The sequence below is a fragment of the Psittacula echo genome, assembly GCF_963264785.1.
Source record: "Psittacula echo genome assembly, chromosome: 15".
Lineage (NCBI taxonomy): Eukaryota > Metazoa > Chordata > Aves > Psittaciformes > Psittacidae > Psittacula > Psittacula echo.
Window position 1 is genome coordinate 3,281,104 of NC_137751.1, and position 21,875 is coordinate 3,302,978.

The window sequence follows — 21,875 nt, forward strand, 5'->3', positions numbered from 1 at the left end:
CAGCTGCAAACTGAGCAACTCTAATTCAAACCTCAGTTGCTAGTGATAGGAAGACTTTGCTCTCCAGAAGCCACTGCTGAGACAGATATTTCTCCCTTACCTTGTAGTGTCCTAGGCAAATAAACACTGAATTTAGAAAGAATTCTTTGTATGTGCATACAAAGCATTTATAATTAGTATTATTCTGAAAATGTTAGTCCTGTTTCTCACCCATTTCATAATCATTTTCGGCTACTCTCCTCATTTTGGGAGGCGTTGTGATTCCAGATTCCATGTCTTGCCTTTTAGGAGCCTTTGTGTCCGATATCAAATGGTCAAAACTTTTCCTTGTACCTAAAAACAATTTATCAGGAAATTAAAAACATTAAACCTAGATCCATATTCTACCTTTTCCTGATTTTCTGGCCACGCTACTCTCCTATCTACAACGCATTGACAGGAATCTGGGGATGTTTTCACCATTTTCAGGGATGGTAAAGAAAATACGATCACACCATGCCGCTCTCCATCACAGGTTCCAAAATGCTTCACAGTATGTATGAGGGAAGCATGCAGTTTACTCAGAGATGTATGCTGGGGCATGCTATGGTTTCCTGGTCACCACATCACATCCAATAAACATGCCAAAATGTGACTACCGAAAAGGAAGCAGTAACAGGATCATAATGAAATAACCCTCCTCTTCTTCCACGTACACCACAGAATGTAAAGGGTACCCACAAGTTACACCAAGCAACTCATCTTGTTTCTCTGACACTGACACTTTGCTTGTACACAGGAGGCACTGAGAAGCCAGGAATGAAAATCAGATTGCTTACAAAACATCTAAAATGTTTTGGGACCCTCTCTTCTAGCAGAAGACAGAGAACTCAACACAGCAGCTAAGCTAAGGTATTCGGCTTCTTGGTTTTGGTGAAAGAGGGCTGGTGGCAGAGCACTGGCACTGTGACTCTTTAGTGTCTGGAGCATCTTTTTTTCTTCCTTATTTCCCTTTTTCCTCCACATATTTTGAGTGTCACTTTTGCTTTCCCCCTTTGTGACCAAAAGAACTGAGTTAGTCCTCTTTAACTGGACAGTGTTCTGTTATCATACTTTGTCGGAACTGCACACATTCCTCTGCATAGAGAATAAGCATTTAAAGTCAGAACAAATACAAGTATAATGTCTGGCCAGTAACACTCCCTGGGGTACTCTGCAGACAAAGGAGTGAATTAGTTATGTGAATAACCTAGAAGCTTTTTAGTGTTCGCTTGTGACGGCTGCCCCATATCCAAACTCATGGATTTTCGTGTTCGAGGGCTTATCTGTCCCACTGTCGGGTAACTGGCAGCCAGGTGTCTGTCTGACCCCTTTGGTGATGACCAGGGTTGGTTTTCCTTTAGTGTCCTGAAAGTGCAGAGAAATTCAATTAAAAAAATCTTTAAAACTGTGCGTGTTTAGGCATAAATTGTTCAAATAGCCAAACTATCCTGTATTAAACCCATCTCTCCTAACAGGTTAATCTCCCCAAAACACATATAAAGAAATAGTAATTACTTTGCTTGCAAAGCTGACTAGTGAAGACTAACAATCTGATATGAATGTAATGCTGAAGAGATAAACAATAAAGCAATGAAAAGAAGACAAGCGAATCAGCCTACAAGGCAAGATGAAACTGGATGCTGAGAAGAGAGACACTGAGTAAAGTGCCCCCCATTGAGAGAAACTGGCTCTCCCCATCACTTTGAGGTGGGTTTCTCAGCTTATATCTGTGCTGCATATAAACAGGCTCTCAGGTGTTGAGATTTTCCAATGACAAGGCTAAAGTGACTACTTATAAAAGGACAAATAAAATTTTCTTCTAAAATATAAATGAGATGAAATTAGGTCTTGTAGAAAGATGTTAGCAAAGAGTTTAACAACCTCCAAAGCAGTTAAGCTCTGCAATAGCTTTACAGACCTCAGAATTAAATCTATATGAGTTTTGATACCCAAATTTCTGTGGCTGAGTTTTCAACAGAATGCAGGTTACCTTTGGATAATTTATTAAAGGAAACAGACATTGAAATGTATGTGAAATATCTAAAAGTTAGACAACCAACCTATAGCTAGTGTCACTGTGATGGATGGGGTAGGTATCCATGGGAACATTCTCCATTGAAACGTCTGTCAACAAGAGAGACTTCCTGTGCTTTAGGCTGCAGCGACTTCGAACTTCCTCAGACACTGTCAGCAAAGCTGAAAAGCCAGAGAGAGTCACTGTAAGTTTTGCAGAGGCAACGCCGAAGGCAGGCAACATTCCACCCACTTCAAACTCCTCCTGTGTGCATTGCAGTGCGGAGTGGTTCCGTCCCAGGGGTCGTCTTTGTTCTGATTCAAAGCAGGTCATTTAAAAAGAATGCTAATCCCCATCCGGTCACAATTACATGACTTAAACACTTGCCCTCACATGGTCACGGTTTCTGTTTGTAGATCACGAGGAACTGGAACACTGTAAGGCACACACTGCAGTGCTTAAACCAAGAAACCTTCAGCCTTCCTGAGGGGTTTCCATTGCTGCACAGCCGCTCCCCTGCGGGCGAAGCCTTCGGCCCCCCAGACACTGTCTCCGATGCACCCCAGCCTAGCCCAGCCCCTTGTCCACCCCCAGTTACAAGTGTCCTTCAAGTTGGTACCATTTTATCAAACTAAACCCATAAGAATTCCCACAAGAACCCATTCATTTTCAGTCAGCACAAACTGAGAACAACATTGGTTTGTCTGATTTTACCTGCCAGGTAAGCCACACTCTGGGTGTTCACCTCAAACTTGTCACAGTTCCTGTGCTTGTTAACCAGAGCTAGTAGTGTGTGTAAAATCCTCACAGTTCTTGCTACAGTGGTAGGAGAAGGGTGCCTGTACCCTAAGAAATGGGGTAAAAACCAAATACTGTATTTAATGTTCAATGCATATTTATGAAACATTAGTATGTTCATTAGCACGTTCTCAGGACACTTCACATGAAGGGTAAGGAAGCACAACTCTAACAGAAGATGCAAGATGTGTTCTTACCCTTCAGGAGGTGTCCCACTAGTGCAAAGTTGAAGTTGGAGTTGAAATTCAACCCAACAAAATGGTCCATCTGCTTGCAGTGCCACTCGAGGGGTCTCCTGATCTCCATGAACACCTCTTCCGGGCTCTGACCAGGAAAAAGAAAACCCAAGAGCTGCTCATGATAGCTCAAGGTGCTCTTTTTACAAGAGCTTACACTGAAACACCAAACACACCTTTGAACACAACACACCTGTACATTTCTGTTCTAGTTCAGAACACAATTACATACATCGTAGTTTTACTGTTGGTATTATCCAAATGAAACAATTCCTAATGCAAATGGCAGTTTTAGTTGCTTACCCAGTGTCCAGGAGGACAAGAGTTGTGTTTTTCTCCTGTATTAACAGATGTAACTGCTCACACAAACCCAGTGTCAGTCAGAGCTGGTCGCTAACAGCTCACCTTGTCGTTGAATACTCGAAGGCTGTCCAGGGTGTGCAGATTCTGCTCAAGCAGGGCTGTACCTGCTGAGTACAGGTTTACTTCATCCAGCTGCAGCACTGCCATGGCTACCCAGAAGAGGGCCTTGTGCATTGGTGAGTCCTGGAGGGAAAGAGAGAAAGCCACGATTTTCAAGTCAGATCCTGTAAATGAAAGACAAATGGGACTGACACACGGGTTTGTACATCATTACAACCCTTCCTGTAGCCAGTCCTGTCCTCAGCCACATCCACTCCAACACACAGATGTTTGTATGAACCTGTCGTCTCCATGCACTTAACAGGTGAATGGTAGAAAGTGAATTAATTTCAAGCCTTTTATTTCCCCCTAAGCCATTCCTTCTCTCTTGTACTCCTTCCCTTGCGCACAACACGTCAGACACATCATACCTCACACCAGACTGAACAGAAACCTGTCCTCAGATTGAAAGCACACGTTGAAAATGGATTGCAACTCTGCACACAAAACTGGCCAGGCAATTTCTACTCCAGATCAAAAAAGCACACAGGACGGATGCAGACCTTGGGGTCTCGAGCAGCAGATTTTTCTAGGAATAAGGTTTAGGTACTAATAGTAGGTGCCTAAGGCTCTTCACTACTGGAATACCTACTGGAATGCTGCTCGTATCATGAACTTGAAAGCACCATACAGATGGCCAAGCTAGTGGCAAATCAGAGCAGGCTGACATTTACTACAAGCCATGCCCTGACAGGCCTGTACTGGCAAGCAAACACTGAGAGCCAAGGCTGAGAACCTTCAGACAGCCGCAGCCAGCCTGTGCTCCATCAGTGCTGTGGCTGATGGAGCAGAAGAGCTCAGGCTGAGGTGTTTTTAAAGCCATTGCACAGGTCCCACGTGGAAACATCTGACACTGCCCATCTGTAGCATTTGGGCAGTGAAGGGTGAACTTCAGACGCCCCAACATTCACTTGTTTTGGTAAGATTATACCCATAATTGTATTTTTCATTTACAAACTATGTTCTCTGCTAACTCTAAAACCCCAGCTTTTTACCTTGTTAAGAAGAGGCTGCAGCTTGGTGAGGGCTATAACTGTAGCTTCTATCAGAACTTGGCTATTGTAATTATCAGGCCCCTTTAAACAGCTCTCGAGCCCCTTTGTGTAGAGGGAAAAGAAAAAAGTAATTAAAAATAAACCCATAATTAGATTCTGCTTTGTAAAAACAGGATCAAAGCTCTAAATAATTGTTACTCTCAATGAGCTTACAAAGCTTGAGCTCATTCTAAACCAACTCTCAAGAACTTTTCCAGATGGAGATTTACACAGAAGTGATACAGGCACTGCTGAAAGCAACTGCACAATGTGTGTTTAAAAAGTAAGGGTGCGAGGATTAGAGAGCCTCTCTTCTGTCCAAATTAAGAGTTTTATGGACATAAACTTCAAAAAATGCTTAAAGGAAACACATTTAGCACAGGGTGTCCGTGTTATGGAATGCAGCCTTCTTCAGGGAACATGGAGCACCAGCACCAAGCGAGGCAGTCTGCTCAAAGTTTTCTTAAGTGACTGTCCTGCTCTTTATTGCATTTATTTATAACACATTAGGTTATTAACTGCCTCTAAAAACAAGGAAGATGTGAATCATGTGCATGCAGCCAAATGCCTTAACAGAACATTCCTCGTTTATTTAAATAGCAACTTCTCCATCCATCTCATCATCTCAAATCATAAACTCAAGACTGACAGCCACTGTTACTTGAGGAGTCACAGCAGTGACAAAACTTACTGCCACCAAATTGATTTAAAATAAAAAGCTTGGTCTACATGAAGTGCATTTCCAACCAGTCAGTTCCATAAAACAACAGCCTTGGAAAAATAGATTTATCCTCAAATTATACTGAGTTCTGTATTTGATGGGAAGATAAAGCTAAAAATAGCTGAAATAGCTATTTAGGAGCCATGCAGGAAAACAGACACAGACCCACATACCTTGCTAAGGATCCGGATTATTTGCTTTATTTGTCCATGAGACACACGCTTACTTATGCAGCCAAAGACAACAAGTGCTCTCGGCTGCAGCGATGGGTTATACTGGAATGCAAACCTGTGAGGAAACAGAGCGTTAATGAAGAGACAACAGCCAGGCTGCGTAAGGAGAAGCTCAGTTTTAGGTGTGCTCTCAGGCAGGCAGGGGTTATGATCTTAGAGCTGTCACATACTTTTGAGCTAGTTCAGTCCACTGGTCCAGCCACTTGCATGTTGGAATATCCCTCATACATGCCTAAAAAGAATTATATTGTTTGAATATGTGTAACATGAAGTACTTTTAAAATTCAGACTCTGCAGTCAGAGCAGTTCTCCCAAGTCAAGTACTTTAATATCCCTTACCACATGCTGGGAAGAGCATCCCTACACCACTCACCCGCAGGAAGCACAAGCAGTGTCACTGGCCCTCAGGGGTTATTTGCTTTGACCCACGTACCTCCATGATCTCCAGCAATGCCTCAGTAACAGTTTCCAATGAGGTCAGGGCAAAAGTCTCCCTTTCATAGGAGCCGGGAGAGAAGGACCTGTCTCGGTAGCTGGAGCGGAACGCGATGACCGCAGCCGACTTCACTTTGCTGATTCCAAACAGCAAATAGAACTTGGGCAGAGAGAACTCGGTCAAGCTCAGCCTTAAAACTTGCTTGGTCTCCTCTGAGGAAGGAATGTTTAGTATTAGATTGAAAGCACTGAAATTCAACCCATGTTGCAACCACTGCATCTCACCCACCCAGGAACACCAAAGCAGATCATCATCCTGTAGGTCACTCTGCATATTCCATCACTCTTTTCTTTGCTACTTCCCCCACCGTACCCCACAACCACCTTGGTCTGTTGCACAGACTGTTGAAGCCAGCCACTGGGATGGTGTATTCTAAAAACAGGTTGAAAGAAGCTCCTTTAAAGATGTGGTTCTGTGAGACTTCTCCTCACACTGATTCATAAAATGGGAACCTGGAGAGCTCCTGCTCTGAAATACCAACCGTGCTGTAAGTTCAAGCTGCAATCAAATGCTGCTTTTGGCTCTGGCACTGAAGAAGCCACTTAACTCAGAGGAAAATGACAGCCCTGCTCCCTGCACTGAGTATTTTTACAGTTCTGAACTTCCAGTTCATTTCAGTGCACTTCCAATTCATCCTCTGAACAGGAAGGGTTGCCCTTCTCTCTCCACATCAAATTAGAGCTTTTCTTTTTATATACATACACATATGTGCATTCACACACTCACTGTCAGTATATATAGATATAAAATGAGCTTTCAGATCATAAAAAGATTACATAAACTTTGACTTTTTCCTGCCTGGTTTTACACTCTGTGCTAAGAAGTGACAGCTACCTATCTGCTTACATCAATTATTATAGGACTGCTAAAAGAGCAGCACGCAAAATACCTGTCTTAACAGTATAGTTTCACAATTCCCTTATGTAATTGGTATTTTTGTTACCACATTATGCAATCACTCAAAAGATGCACATCAGCCACTTTTAGCACAGACCTTATTTTCTTCTTTCTCTGCATCACAGGATTTTGCTGGTACTTTCTTTTTTCTAAAGCCTGTTATACAAACAACTCACATTATGCACCTGCTCTAAACCAGACAGTCAGTTTTAACACCAAACTCGTTTGTTGTAGCTCATACCCTCAGCAAGCTGAACCACACCACGGGATTTTCAAACTCTCAGAACAGTGCAAAGATAACTCCAATATTTCTCAAACAAATGAAGGAGCAATCAGCTTAACTGGAAACCCTTACCACTGAAGTGAAGCTGGGAGCAAGTGCAGAGAGAATGAATGATGTTGATGACGAGACCGTGAGTGGAAGCTCTGAGAGAAAGGGGACCAGTGGCCACCAACAAAGTGACCACGTGGAAGAGGTAGGGGAGATGTGCTGCCACATCCAGAGAATTGTTGAAGGAGAGCATCAGCATGTAGCGTGCTAGAATAGCGATGTCATCCCACATCAGGTGCTGCTCCAGAGTAGGAGTTGGAGACAGACAAGTCTTGTCGATTATTTTACACATCCTCCCAATCACCTGAAAACAAGGAACAGTTTTGTTTTACTTAAAGGAAAAGCACAGCTCAAATTTCGATAAACCCCATTACAACTTCATATGGGGATTATTCTATTGCTTGGAACCTGTTTTATCATGTTCTTTGCATTACTGCCTGTACTGAGTTATCAAAAAGCTTCTGTCACATTATTAGATAAGATTTCTTATATAAAAGAAAATCAAGGCAAAAGGGGAACTCACTTTGCTTGAAACCAGCTTTACATTTCCTGAAGCGAGTGCTACAGCCGTGTCTGCCATAACCTCAGCCTTTATGGAGCCTAAACCTCCTGTGGCACTGGTCTTGATAAAGCTGTCCAGCACGACATCAAGGAGATCCGTTATCTGTTAGAGACAATAAATTCCGTTTGATCAGTCAGGTGAACTTTTTTCCACAGTAAACAGCCTGTTAAATCAGCAATCATTCCTTTTTAAGATGCATAACAATCATAGTGATTTGTTATCCTTCTGGAGAAAAGCCTACTATATTTTAGAGGTGTAAAGCTCTACCAAGTTTTACTCCAGATCACAATGCTGCAGAACTGCAGAGAAACTATAATTCAGTTTGTACTACTTTTATTTATAATGCAATAGATTCTGCAGAACTTGTACCTGTCCAAGACTTCCCCATATCTTGGCTTGGATGGAAGGGTACATCTGCTTCTCGTTTATTGTCATCGTTATGAGCTTATCAAGAATGGCTGTGACCCGCTGGCGCTTGGCATCATCGTTGTGTTTGCAGAACCGCACCAGGTTGGACAGCCAGGGAGTCATGTACTCCAGACAGAGGTGCTTCAGTTCAATACCTGCAGTAAAGCACAGAATCAACACTGGTCTCTATTTATAAGCAAACAATTATTTGTGAGCACTTTTCCTTTCAGTTTTATTGTCCAAAATAATCACTATCAGAGCTGAGCAAATAACACTGGGCAAGCAGAGAAGCTTCAGAAAGAAACGCACTCTGTTAACAACATCCAAGAAACTGGTTGCAATCTGGCAAGGAGATGCTGACATTTAATATCTTACTAATAGATGTGACAAAGATGTGAACAGTCAGGATTAGGCAGGGGTATTTAAGATAATCTCTTTTTAATCTTGAGAATGTATTCCAAACAGCTTCCAACAGTAAAGGCAGAGCTGTATTTTGCCATCCTTTTTTCCCCAGTAATAAGCAGTTCAGCAGAACCAGATGTCCAACTGAGAGATATAGTCAACCTGAAGAGATTGATCTTGATAGGACTAAAGAGCCCTGTAACTCTTCTGTGTATATTCTAGAGTTCAAATTTTGATTCTCATTCTGCAATATTCTCTACTCCTGGTCAATTAAAAACAGCCTGACAGAGATCTGGCCAAAGCACTCACTGTGCAAAACTATCAACAGCGATACAAAACTAACAACCTGGACTGTGATCTCTCTGAATGAACTTGAGCCTCTAAATGAAGATGTGCAGTGGAACTGGTTTTCATGTTAACTTCGAAGTTGCAAAGCATGAAGGAACACTGGTGGTACTTACTAGACTTGCTGAATCCAGAAATGCACTCTTCCAGGAACTCTAAGGTGAGGTGGGGCTCATTAGCTGCAAGAGTCTTACTAATAGATACAATAAATAGTGTGTTGTTGGCAGGAATACACAGTCCTGACGTTTCCAGTAACTGGCCCTCAATCTTTAAATTAAAGGTACATGTTAAGGCACATAGAAGATTATAGGCAGCAGACCTGTAACAAAGCAAGCAATGTGACTTGTAAGAGTTCTCTTGGACATGTATTAAAAGACATGCATTACACCAAGGCACCACAGTGATATTACTGACATTTGACAACTCACAGCAATCCTGCTATGCAAGAGATTACATTTAAATCCTGAACTTTTTTCCCTGCACTAGTTAAGACTCAGAGACAAAAACATTTGCCTTGAAGTGATGAAAGAAATTACTCCTCCACTTGCTTTAAACAATTCCTGATGAAGTTAAAGACTGTGCTTGAAGGACTTGGGACTGGAATTCTCAGAACAGCATTCAGCTCCAGGAAATTCTATGTATTTCCATGTGCACCTGAGCTGCTGGGAGGAGAGAGACCACCATGGCCCGCAGGCAGAGGCAGTGCTTTGTGCCACCACTGAGAGCCTACTCTATAGCGGCAGCTCCCACGGTGTTAAACAAGTTCAACACCATGGAAATCAGATGTACCTAACAAACATACATTGGAAAGCAGTATTTCTCCTTATAAAGAGAAATTAAGCTTCCTACACACCTCCAGTAACTGTGACAGTGCACATGCCTTTCTTCCTCTATAGAAAACTCAAGCGTACTTAAATTAACTGTACATTTTATGGAGCCGTGGTAAAAGAGAAATCATTCTGTTCAAGTCAGACTTGCTCACACTGAGAAAAGCCTCGAAAGGATCCACACTTTGATGTTAATGTAAAAGGTTCATACCGCAGGCTGGGGTCGGAGCTCCCCAGGTTGAGCAGCGCGATGTTCAGCAGCGTCCCAGGGACATCCTTGGGGCGAATTTTGGTGTGCTGGGGGATGGAGTCTGGTTGTGAGAGCTCCCACCGCGTCCGTATGTGAATGATGGACCTGACAATGGCTTCACACTCCTGATGCATGAAGGTGAGCGGTGTGCCCTGGTTGGCAATGGTCAATGTAAACTGATTCTCATCCACAAGACATATTTCCTCGATCTCAGAGGCATAGTAGATGTCATTTAGAAACACTGTTTGTCCCAGGACTCTTGTTCGTTCTGCTGATGTCACCTGCACAGCGGTCGACCCAACCTTAGGAAGAGAACAGAAAAGTGGTTCAGCACCTACTGTTACCAGTGCAGAGAGAAAAGTCTGACACCTCCGATGTTATAAATGCACACTCCCTAAAGAGGCATACTAATAACTTGTGTTTTCTCCTCAAGACAGGAGAGGAGAATTAAGAGACAGTAAAATCCTATTCAAATCCTTATGAAAATGTATCAATCCACTAGGAACAGCATTGGAAGGACTTACTTTAATAGAGACTTTGGTGTCTTTGTGAGCCAGTTTGAGAGCATTGTGAAATACTTTCAAATCCTCCTCCAAAGCCAAGGTAGCTGCTGGGAGTTTCTGCTGGTCGTGTTCGATGTGCTCGGCCAGTTTCCCTGGAGAGTCTATGAAAATAAGCCTTTTGCTTCCTTTCAAACCTGTCAAGAGCCTTTCATGGTATTTGGTGTATTCTCTGACCCAAGAGTTACAGTTATAAATAAAAACTGCTGAGACATTTTCATAAGCAAAGCCTGGAAAAACTACAAACCATTTAGAAAGAAAGTCTGTTTTAAAGCGATTACTGGGGCCAGCGTGAGTGAGGTCCACCACAATCTCATATGGCTTTGCATAGTATGGCTTCAGAGTCAGCAGCACGTGGTAGATCAGCAGATCTCCATTGATCTGACCAGTCTTGAATCTGTAAGAGAACAAGGCAGACACAGTTGGGTTTGCGTGCCATGGCTCACGCTAACTCCAAGGTTAGTGCCCAGTATCACGAAGTTGACTTGGGACTTCACATAACAGAAAATATTAAGAACCTTTTTGTTCCCATTTAATGACTCTCTGAATCTCAGGAGACTGGACCCTGCATCAGCCAAAACCAAGTCTCCAGAGTCAACACGCCAGACAAAAGTCTATCGGGGAGGATTAACGGAAAATCAAACTCAACATCTCGTGGACATCTGAGGTACTTCAAATACCTGCCACTGTTTCAAGCTAGCATTAACTCCACTCCTTCAAGGCAAAGTGACTGTCTGCAGAAGGAGGTAATAAATACTGTCAGCACGGATGTAGTTTTCAGTGTGCTGGGACACTGCTCTTGGGAACATCTCAGGTAAAGCACCAGGGCACAGGGCAACTGAGGAGATAGATTTCATGAAGGTAGAATGTTTCTCTGCCAAAGAGACTCTCTTCCCTTTTCTGTTACTTCCTGTTGTTCTGAGAGCTAATCTGGGCAAGTTGGTGTTTTCCCCCTCTACTGTGTCATGGCAGAGTTGTTACAAAAAGGAAGTGTGTCATCTCTGTGGTTTTAGTTCTCCACTTAAACGACGTATAATTTCAGTTACAGATTTGCTTAAAAAATACCAGCGCTGCCTAAACTGACTCGCTCTGTGTGAATGGTCGTTTGCATCCTAACAGCAAATGCACACCCAAAGGAACTTTATTGTTCAAGGACTAAATACCTGAAACACCAATCTTCTTTTGACTACATCTTGGCAAGGTAAGTGCAGGTTTTCTTTCTCTTATTGTAAGTCCCCCTTAGAAGTTTCTAAGATGTTGCAGAAAACTGCCTGCAGAAGTATTTCTTAAGAAGTTCAGGTGACTCAGAAACACCCTGTACAAATACCTCCAACTGAATTCGGAGGCTGATGTAACTGTATTTTTAGTACTGTTAAAGGTTATTCACAGTCAGACTCCAAAGAATTAACAGTGACAGTCGGTCCTTGGCTCTGTTGTTACTGCAGATTCCAGGGAGCTCTCATAGAAGATCGTGTCCATACCTAGGCACAAAGGGCTGAGCTAAAAAGAAAAAGCAGCTCTTTAATGCAGTTCTTTGCTCTCATGATTGTAAGTGAAGCCCTTAACATCAGTTTATTTATTTTTAAGAAAAGCACATTTGGTCTGAACACCACAATTAACACTGGAGTTGTTGTACCCTCGAGGGAGTAGGCAGAAAGAGCTGCAGCTCTCAGGCAGTAACATTCAAGTTGGAGTAGATCTATACTGGCAAATGGAGCTCAGTTCTGCAGGTCATGGAGAAACTGTGTGTGAAAAGTTGTTCTGTTCCCAAAGAAAGACTTTGCTTTCTTCCTTTCAAATTACAGTACAAGGCACTGTTGAGGCAACCTCCACTATGTGAAGATGAAAATCCTACCTGAGCTGCAGTTGATTTCTAAACCAGTTTCTAGTTCAAACTTTGCAGTAAGGATTCATCTCAGAATGAGCCTATTTGTATGCCATAGAAAAGCTGCAAAGTTATCTCTATCTTTTGCTGCTCCTTTGTCCCATAAGGAGAGGCACCCATCACTGTTCCCTGGTCATACGCCAGCGGTGTCACCTCTCGTGCTCCTGGAGGACATCAGCAGGACAGCGGTTGGTTTGTAAGATAGGCAAGTTCACCCTCTGATTTTGGGGAGTGAATGGAGCAAGTTCTCTGGCAGGCACGGCAGCTTCTGACTATCATAAAAGTGAGCGTTGTCTGGAATATTTCTGAATGACCTAACCCCACAAACACACGTGTTACCTTGAAAGCAGTACCTCCTAAAGGAAATGCATTTATAAGAACAGCACTGCTCCTTTCTGTCATTCTCTGCATTGTTCATATTTGAACCAAACACAGTCTGTGACTTTCAAAGCAAACATTTTCTTCTGTTAATAGAGACAGGTGAAAGCCACTGGATGGGATAAGCCTTAAACTCTGACAGTGTCTCACATGTGCAGACTGGATGAGGAAGCAGCAAAGTGCTTCACTCCTTCTCTGATTTGTCATTGTCATTTTGAGGTTATCAAACTTAGTATCAAGGTTGAGGTTATCAACTTAGTTATCAGGCTGACCTAAAGCTCAGTTTCCTGCCCTCCAGACAAACTCAACCAGTACAGATTTGATCACTGCACAAATGTGAGACAGAACATGCTACTGGTAATACCATTTGCATCATTCTCAGGCGTTCCACAGAAAATGTCACAATCTGCAGCATGTTTGTGAGAAAAAGGAGAAGTACATTTGTGATAAAATAGCCTTTTGTATAATAAAGCAGGAGACTGAGAGACCAAAGATTTCCCCGGGCATTTGTGAAATGCTCCTGACACCTGTGCTAATAAGAACAAAGAAAACAGTTACAGGAACATTTCAGATTGAGGTTTTTCACTTGACCATCTTTACATGCACGGCTACATTTCCCACATCCAGGTGGGTGCAACAGCAGCAGCCATCTGTAACCTGCACACGGGTTTCTCATTTGGCTGTGTAAAAGCAGAAGTGATGGACCTCAAGCTGTAGTATGGCCAGCTTTAAAGAGGAGGAACTATCAAAGAGGGGGAACTACAGAGTCTGCCTCTACATCATGGAGTAGGCAGTGGGGAACACTTCCCTTTGCCCTTTGGTCCATGTTCTTTTTCAGTCTTCACGCATTCTCTATAAACCTCAAACTGTCAGAAGCTCGAGAGAACCGGTTCTTTCAGAGCACCAAGTACCTGTTCTCAACCCCCTGCATCCACTAAAAATGCAGTTGTTACATGTTTTTCTAACTAAAAGGCTGCTGCCTGCTATTGCCTGAGAAGCCCAGCTCAAACCTCTGAGAACCAGCCTTTGCTAAACAAATCCCATCATTTGTATTTTTGCAGGTGACTAAACAGGAAGATGAAGACCAGACGCAGCAAACCACACTCTGCCTTGCCCGTCCTGATAACCTTTGCTTTGTGTCTGCAAACAAGTGCAAACCACACCAATTATCCGAGCGTTATAAATGAAACCTGGAATCTTACCAGCCAAAATCTAAGTGGAAGCCAGAACATAACCAAAGCCAATACAGATTCTCCTCTGAGCATCAACTTCAGCAGCAAAACGACTACTCTGGAAATGCAGACAGGGACCCCGCAATCCTTATCCTCCACAATGGCCCAAAATCTCACATCCTCCCCTGCCAGCACTGCAGTGGCAACTTCTGCCACTGGAGGACCCAGGAATTCCAGCAAACCCAAGAGTACAGGGACAAAAGAAACCTGCGAAGACAGCAAGTCTCTCATAATGATCTGCTTCATTGTAATAGCAGTGCTCGTGCTCATCTGCACCCTCTTATTCCTGTCCACAGTCGTGCTAGCCAACAAAATGTCTTATCTCAAGAAAGCTCAGCAGGGAAAACGCAGGCCCAGGAGCAATGGTGACATCCTGGCAACCAACAGCTTGTGGCCAATGGCTGCAGGGACGTGGCAGAGGATGAAGGAGACAACTGGAACTGACTTGATAATGCAGGACTTGATACCAGGGAGAGACACCGCGATCCCAAGGGAAACCGAAGATGAAACTACCAAGAAACTCACTAAAGAAGCAGACAACAAGCAGGGAAGCAAAGCACCATCAAAGTCACACAAACCCATTTTAACCAATTTTGTAGTTGAGATTTAATTCATACTCAAGGAAAAAACCATAATTGTCTCTTGCCTTTTTGACCTCATTAATATAAGGCAGAAACTTAACTTTTAAGTAACATGAATTTTAACACAAGAAAGCTGGATTCAGATCTTAGGGGTTTTCCTTCTACCACAGTGGGAATGCTGCAGCAACTTGTACATCTAGAAGGGAACAAGACTGTGTTAAATAGCTTTCTATAAACCATAGTCAAGACTGGCTGTACTCCGGTGACCAGAACTCGTGGTGATAGGAGCTGAAGGGGATAAAACAAAAAAGGACAGAAGCCTGCCCATTCTCAAGGGTCACTGGGAAAAGAAAGGAAAGGCCTGTTAGTGTGATGAATGCAGCACACCATAAGGTGTACGTGGTAAAACCAAGCTGCTTTTTTAAGAAAGCTGTAATTCAGTCACCACTGATGCAATGACTGCATCAGGAACTTGTCCCTCTCCAAATGCCCTTTCAGGTTTTTCCATCAAGAACTTCTGAAACCAGCTTAATTGCTTTCGAACCAGATTGAGACATGAATCGTATTTATTGTGTTGAGTTTGTGAGTGGAGACAGGACATTCGTATTACATGTTAGAATATGATAACGGTTTCAATTTGTTACCTGCAATAAACCAGCAACATCCAGTTTTAAATAACTCACGTGATACTGCTTCTCTAAGTCAAAATATTCCACATACACATCACACAAAGCAGTTTGGAATATTATATTCCTCTACCACTTGCTGAAGATCAGTACAGGTCTCCCCTGATGACTGGCTGTGGCGTGTCTTGCACCACAGACACACACTCCAGTCTGTCCCAATACAACCGATTACAACACGCCAAAAGTGTCTTCAAACCCACCACAACTTCTCGTTTCTTTATTCTCAGAGACTCCACTTCTCCATATCTGGGGGAGGGCTGAGTCTGCTCCTACTATAGCAGAGCTCTGTTGATTTAAGGAAAGATCAGAAGCTTTTGACAGGCTGCTTCTTGAGTCAAACGCAATCTGTTGTACTTGGGTTACATGTGCTAACACTACATGATGGTGAAGTGCCAGGCATCCTGTGCAGCTGTACCAAACATCTTTGACACAAGAGGTGGTTGTACGATTCAGGACTTAAGACTGAGTCTCCAGTTCCTATTCCATGACATCACCCATAAAAGTGGCTGAAAGGGCAAGTAAAAAGCAACGGAGAAGGAAGAGGACAGGGGATTATGTCAGTTTTAAATATGATGGGAAAGGCCAGGGAAAGAATTAGATCAAACTGTGACAGATCAGTGACGATAACTAGTACTTAGGGGAGATGAGCCGAGGAACATCTCACACTGGTGACAGAAACAAAGCTGAAGGGCAGCGCAGGGGGATGCTGCATTGCAGTCACCTTCTCCTTCCCCAGAATGACCACAAGCACAGGGGGCAACAGCAGAGGCTGTGCATGTACTAAAAAAAGCATCTGAGATGGCAAATGTGAGAATCTAACTTGGTGTAAAACTGCTCGCAGCCAGGTGGGTACGGAACCAAAAGGGAAGAGTCTGTAAGAGTGAGACACTGCATACAGTAAGATGCTTGTAGGCAGCAAATTACAGGGATAAACCAGCAGTGTCATGAAAAAAGCAGACAAAAAAAGCAAGAATCACAATCACATCCGTGGAAGGAAGGAAAAAGAGGAAGGAAAAAGAACCTTCAACGGGATAGGAGCTGCAGCAAAAGATCGGTGGAGACAATGAAGGTTGACAAGAATGGGGTGAGATGAAGGAATCAGAAAGAAACTGAGTTACAGTGTGAGCATGGGATCAGGATTTGCTGCAGGAGAGGGAGAAAAAGAGAACTGGTGCAGTCAGAAGAGTGGTACAACAGGAAAAGCAGGAGGAAATGGGAGAAGCTGCAGAAGGATCTGGCAGCAGCTATTTGGCACTGGCAGAAATACACTTGCAAAATGCCACGAGGACATATTAGATATGGGTTGCTTTTTGCCAGGGAGCCTTTCCAGGCAAAAATGCTTTAAGGAGACAAAAGAAAATAGTCTGGGTCACACACAGAGATATGGACAAAGGCAGGCAGGGGGAAAGCAGCTGCTCTGTTAATGATGGCAGCAGGCTCCAACACTGTCCCCACAGAACAATAATCCAGAGAGCAGGGGCAGGAGAGTGGTGAATCTGCAGTTATCTCCTTTCACTGCCACTGCACAAATGAAGATGTGCAAACCAGCACCCTGTGATCAGAGCTCGCCATGACTCACTGCAACCAGCCTGAGGTTGCTCCTCCACTAATAATCACAGCAGAACACCAAACCCAGCAGCAAAATTAAATCCGTGAGATCCAAATCCAGCCCAGATCTGCGTAACTTTTGACTCACACAGCAATAACTGTAACTGTTTTCAACAAAGCAAATGAGTCTGTGCGAGTTTGTACACAACACATCCCAACTAAAGCCACAAATGTGAATATTTGAGTTTGATAAAAACAACAGGGCTGAAAAGTTCACTGTAAAACACATAAGCTTCAAGACCAGGCTCTTGGTACCTCTCCCACTCTTGGCACTTCCTGCAAGCAAGCATTGCTGAACTTCCTCTTGAGCTGCAGAAACCTACAGAACATGAAACAAGCCATTTTAAGCTGCCCGACTTGCAGCACAGTCCGTGTTCCTCACGCTTCCAACAGAAAAGTGAGCCCATGCCTGCTTGACAGACGATAAACGTGCAGGTAAGAATCAGCTTCAACAGGGAAAGGCTTAGTATTTGTCTGGTTTGGTTTGAAACAGAACTGGGCTGTCTATGTCTGACTGCAGGGTGCGTTCAAAGCTCTTGTTCAGTGTCTCTCTTAAAGGTATTAGGGTTTGGGACGCACGTTGTTTGACGCTGTTACTATGAACTATCATGAACTCCTATTATGTGACTTCATACTGGAAAGAGGGGAGCAGAATGAAAATTAAATGGCATCATTTTTACCCGTTCTAACCCTCCATGCGCTCAAGAAGCATTAACTCACTGCTCGTGTTTTCACTGTCGCAGCTGAAATTTCACTGTGCACATTTGTAAACCCACATAGATTTATGCGTATTCATTTCTCAGAAACAGCTTCCCATGACTGCCACTACAGTAACTAATAAATGAGCTCAAACTGCACGGCAGCACCTTCACATAGAAACCCTCTATGTAGTAGCTGCATTTTATCATTTACACAGAGACATTGAGACACCTGAACTCTAAATAGTACAGGAAAAAGAAACCTGTGTCATGCCAACAACCCCACATTTACATGATCTCTTTCGTTACAGAAAATAGTGCCCCACATGCAGGGATTTATTTATAAAACCAGTTTAACATTAGAACATGGTTTCATTTCAGCATCGCTTTTTGAAAACTTGCAAAAACTATTACGCTGTACCCAAAACTGCGGAGGAGAGGCAAGAACAGGAAATAGAAGTTCAAGAGAACTGTGAAGAGCTTTTACTTAAGTTTTGGCTTATATCCATCACAAGAAGACAGCCTTTACTCCCGACAACCCTGTTTGTCAGTGCTGCTGCAAGTGTTCCAAGTCCATAATCATTTACATGATTGATAAATGTTAGTTTGAAACACTGGTTGGACTTCCCTGCTGATGAGGTGAATAAAGGTAACAGTAACCAAGGCATTCTCTTCAAAAAAGGCACTAAATTACAGTGATCAATAATGCTGGAAATCTGCTTGTTTGTGAAGTCAGTGACAAACCTGCTGCTGATGCAAATGGAACATGGGGTCTGACAGTGTTTTCACCATGGTAGTATTAACAGAAGATGGTCTGGTGTCACTGACTTGTAACACAATGATGCAATTCTCATGTTAATATGTTATGTTTCATCCCAGCTATAGGAGAGGACACAATCAAAGAGGCTGCAGGAAAACAGGCAGCAACCACGTACTCCTGGTTCTCTTCTCTGGGGAATCCCTTTCCACAGCAACACCTCAAAACGTTTCCATGAACACAAGAAATGCATCCCCCAGCATGGTGGGTCCAATGGAGGGCAAAGCTCCTCTGTACCCGTTGCAAGCAACCAGAGCCAGTTTCCCCAAGGCTGGAGGAGCCCTGGCTGGAGCACCGGCTGTTACACCACCAGCTCAGTTCCCCAGAGCCTCTGCAGAAGACAGTGATGGAAGCTTGGTAGCAGCACTGATAATTGGCATCATTTTGGTTAGTATGATAACAGCTATTGTTATAATCCTTCTGTGGAAATGCCGCAGGAGGCCAGGTCTAGCTTACTCACACTGGGCTGGCCGCTCTCCCTTTGCGGATGGAGACACACCAGAGGTCCCCATGGACTCTGACCAGGCCACCAAGCGTTCCTCTGCTTTATTTATGTTGCCTTGGAAATTTAAACAAGACCCAAACCTCCAGCAGGAGCTCACTGCCTCAGAGCAACCACCCGACTGCACCACCTGCAATGAGAACAGCCAACTGCCGCCACCAGCCGAGGACCACGCTGCAGCCGGTATTCCAGCTTCCGACACAGAGGCATCTCCAGCTCCCATCCCAGAAGACACAGGCAGTGCAGGAGACTCCAGTCCTCACCCAGCACCTTCACACGACTCCCCGGACCTGCCCCCTCCACCGGACTGGTTCACGGAACCATAAATATCATGGATCAGATAGAGCATCAGATCAAGCACTGGGAATTTCACGCGGAACCAGAGGAACCACTGCCCCCCCAACCTGAGTTACTTATTCAAGAGATTCACAGCCACTGCCCCAGCCACAGCACCTTTTGCACAGTGCCCAAGTTCATGTTTGTCTTGAATGAGGTACTCTTCAACCAGCTGAAGAAAGGAGAAGTTGAGGCCCGCAAGAACAGGAGCCCCCAGCACAGGCATTTCCCCAGCATTTCTCAACTTCAGCTTTCACAGAAGGCAACAACCTCCTCCTGCCTCAAACAACCCATTTCAAAACACAATAGGGGTTGTGCCCACTGGTTATCTAGGACCAGCAATTCCAGGTGGTGGAGACCACAGAAACAGAGCATGCACACCTCTGTGTGCCAGTACATCCATGTATGTAACATACACGGACACGGAACGCTCAAGAAAGAGCACAGCTTTAGAGGTACTTGGGGCTTCTAAAAATGGTTTATTCTACTGGGCTGTGTAAGTGAATGCAATGAATGCAAGTGAATTCTAATAAAGCTTTCTAATTCAAAGATGTTTTGGTCACATGAAGTACAACTGAGTTTTTGCTTAGACATAAAGCTTTGAATTCAAAACAAGCCTGTCCTACCAAAGCCCATTTTCCATGTGTGACTGGGTAACAATGGCTTACAGCCATCATAAATAAACCCTCTGAACAGCCAGCAGCTGTTCTTTCCTAAAATCAATGAGATTTCCTTTAGATCAAATATTACCAATAAGCTTTCGGATGTACCATCAACAATCACATCACACTATGGTTGGGTAAAGCAGAGAACAGTGCTAGAAAACAGTTAACACAGTGGTCACCAACATGCTGAAATGGCTCCAACCACCTGAAGAACAAGCTCAAAAGGCTTCCTTATACCTCGATACTTCTGATTTTTATAGGTAAAACAGAGACATTTCGCAGAACACTCAGTAAATGATTAGCAGAAATAGTTGTGCGCATTCACTAATTTCTTCCTCTGGAGCAGTGTTTTCAGGATGCACTCAATATTCCTAATAGAACTTTACAACTAATTTAGTGTTGTGTGGATGCCAGACTCCTTCTAATTCACGGTGTTTAAGTGTTTGACGTGCTCCTTCCTGGGCCCTGAGCACAAGCAAAGCTCTTGTCCCCTCTAAACTCACGGACTTTGGTACAGTGACTTTTTGGTGGGAGGCAGGAGGGTGGTCTCAGAGGTAAATTCATTTCGTTCCATATTTTGTTAACCAGCACTGAATGTTCTGGTTTATGGAAAGAAGCTGCTAGGTGCTGCGGGCAGCTTTCCATGCCAGCCCTGCACAATGGCAAAGAGTCTGTGGTTTTGAGTTTGCCTGGGGAGGGAACATACTTGTGGATGTTGCACAGAGCACACATTTGCACATATTACACCAATAAAGATTAAAATGCTTAAATTACTGCTGAATAAAGTAATCAGCTATACAAAGCAGTTTCAGGCTGCTGTGCACGCCATGGACATAGGATAAGCTTCTTCTTACCATTTATATAAGCTGTGCGATTGTATATACCTAAAGAACAGCATCCCAGTTACAGAACGATTTAAGGCTTGTTGCATCGTGTTAGAATTAGCAGCATTATAAACTGTACCCACTCTTCCCATATTGTTGTGAGAGATTCAGATAACGAATTCCTCCAGAAATACGCACAACCCCACAGGCTGGGGTGTTCCCTACCTGACAGAGCAGTGACAGACTGAGCTGAGCAGCAGAACACGGAGTGGCTTAAAATTAGAGAAGGATATTCTGGCACAGCAGCATAGAAAAAGCTTAAGGCAGGAAGCCTAAATTAACACTAACCCTTGTTACAGGAGGAGGGGTTAATGGAAGGTAAAGAAAGATCACAACGTGACTTTTCGAATAGGAAGAGTTAAATGGAATCAGAGCTGGAGCTGAAGCAGCTGACAGGAACTGCACTCGGTGCTGTTTCTGCAGGGATCTCACATGTGCTGTGAGGCATTAACACAGCATAAAATACAGAGATGGAGAAGTTAACTAACGGGAATTATAAACCCCAGCCATGCTGCTGAACATGCTCCCTTTGCACTGAAGAGACTCAGCGCCAGCGCTGCAGTCCCCGTGTCGAGCAGATCAGGTGGTTGCAGAGCCCGGCCAGCAGCAATACGATGCAGCTGAAGAGGCACAACCCAGGCAGCAACTGGAGCTACTCTCCAGAACAAGGCGACCTCTAAGCTCCCATCTTTCCCAGGAACGATGTGCTGATACTGCAGAAGGATCCCGGTAAGTTGGGGCTTTTTCTGTCTTTAATCACAAAAACCTGCTCCCGAGCCCGAGATGGAATAAGAATGGAATTCTCAGTTGATGATAGATGCTTGCACCAGAAATTTGCTGCAGTGTCGGAGATTTCTTACTAACATTAACTCAGCTTCCAAACATGTGTTACCAGCTTTGAGAATGTCATTACCACCATAATAAGGGAAAATAACAACGTGCATGTTAGCATTAGCATGGAATTGGGGTTTCAGACTGAATTCCGACCAATTTAAGATGTATTTTT

General features: G+C 43.6%; 2 protein-coding genes across 6 annotated transcripts in view; one reads left to right on the plus strand and one right to left on the minus strand.

The window, feature by feature from the left end:
- Window positions 1-21,875, minus strand: part of NF1 (neurofibromin 1) — a 70,200-nt gene that overhangs the window by 3,690 nt on the left and 44,635 nt on the right. For 3 of the 5 annotated variants that reach the window (XM_080630169.1, XM_080630168.1, XM_080630167.1), the window contains 16 exons: window positions 10,562-10,994; window positions 9,999-10,339; window positions 9,077-9,279; window positions 8,175-8,368; window positions 7,767-7,907; window positions 7,268-7,547; window positions 5,953-6,167; window positions 5,690-5,751; window positions 5,460-5,574; window positions 4,527-4,628; window positions 3,475-3,615; window positions 3,031-3,157; window positions 2,750-2,881; window positions 2,082-2,217; window positions 1,229-1,386; window positions 211-333 (listed from right to left, as the gene is read on the minus strand). In XM_080630169.1, coding sequence (XP_080486295.1) covers window positions 211-333; window positions 1,229-1,386; window positions 2,082-2,217; window positions 2,750-2,881; window positions 3,031-3,157; window positions 3,475-3,615; window positions 4,527-4,628; window positions 5,460-5,574; window positions 5,690-5,751; window positions 5,953-6,167; window positions 7,268-7,547; window positions 7,767-7,907; window positions 8,175-8,368; window positions 9,077-9,279; window positions 9,999-10,339; window positions 10,562-10,994 — 2,903 coding nt within the window. Of the gene's footprint in view, window positions 1-210; window positions 334-1,228; window positions 1,387-2,081; window positions 2,218-2,749; window positions 2,882-3,030; window positions 3,158-3,474; window positions 3,616-4,526; window positions 4,629-5,459; window positions 5,575-5,689; window positions 5,752-5,952; window positions 6,168-7,267; window positions 7,548-7,766; window positions 7,908-8,174; window positions 8,369-9,076; window positions 9,280-9,998; window positions 10,340-10,561; window positions 10,995-21,875 lie in introns of those variants that run through there. The other 2 variants (XM_080630170.1, XM_080630171.1) reach the window with 2 other exon arrangements.
- On the plus strand, window positions 13,910-15,193 carry EVI2A (ecotropic viral integration site 2A). The gene has a single exon (XM_080630091.1). The coding sequence runs from the start codon at window positions 13,938-13,940 to the stop codon at window positions 14,700-14,702; it is 765 nt and encodes a 254-aa protein (XP_080486217.1). The 5' UTR covers window positions 13,910-13,937; the 3' UTR covers window positions 14,703-15,193.

Coding starts and splice junctions, on each gene's coding strand:
- EVI2A (XM_080630091.1), top strand. CDS start 13,938: ATGAAGACCAGACGCAGCAAACCACACTCTGCCTTGCCCGTCCTGATA.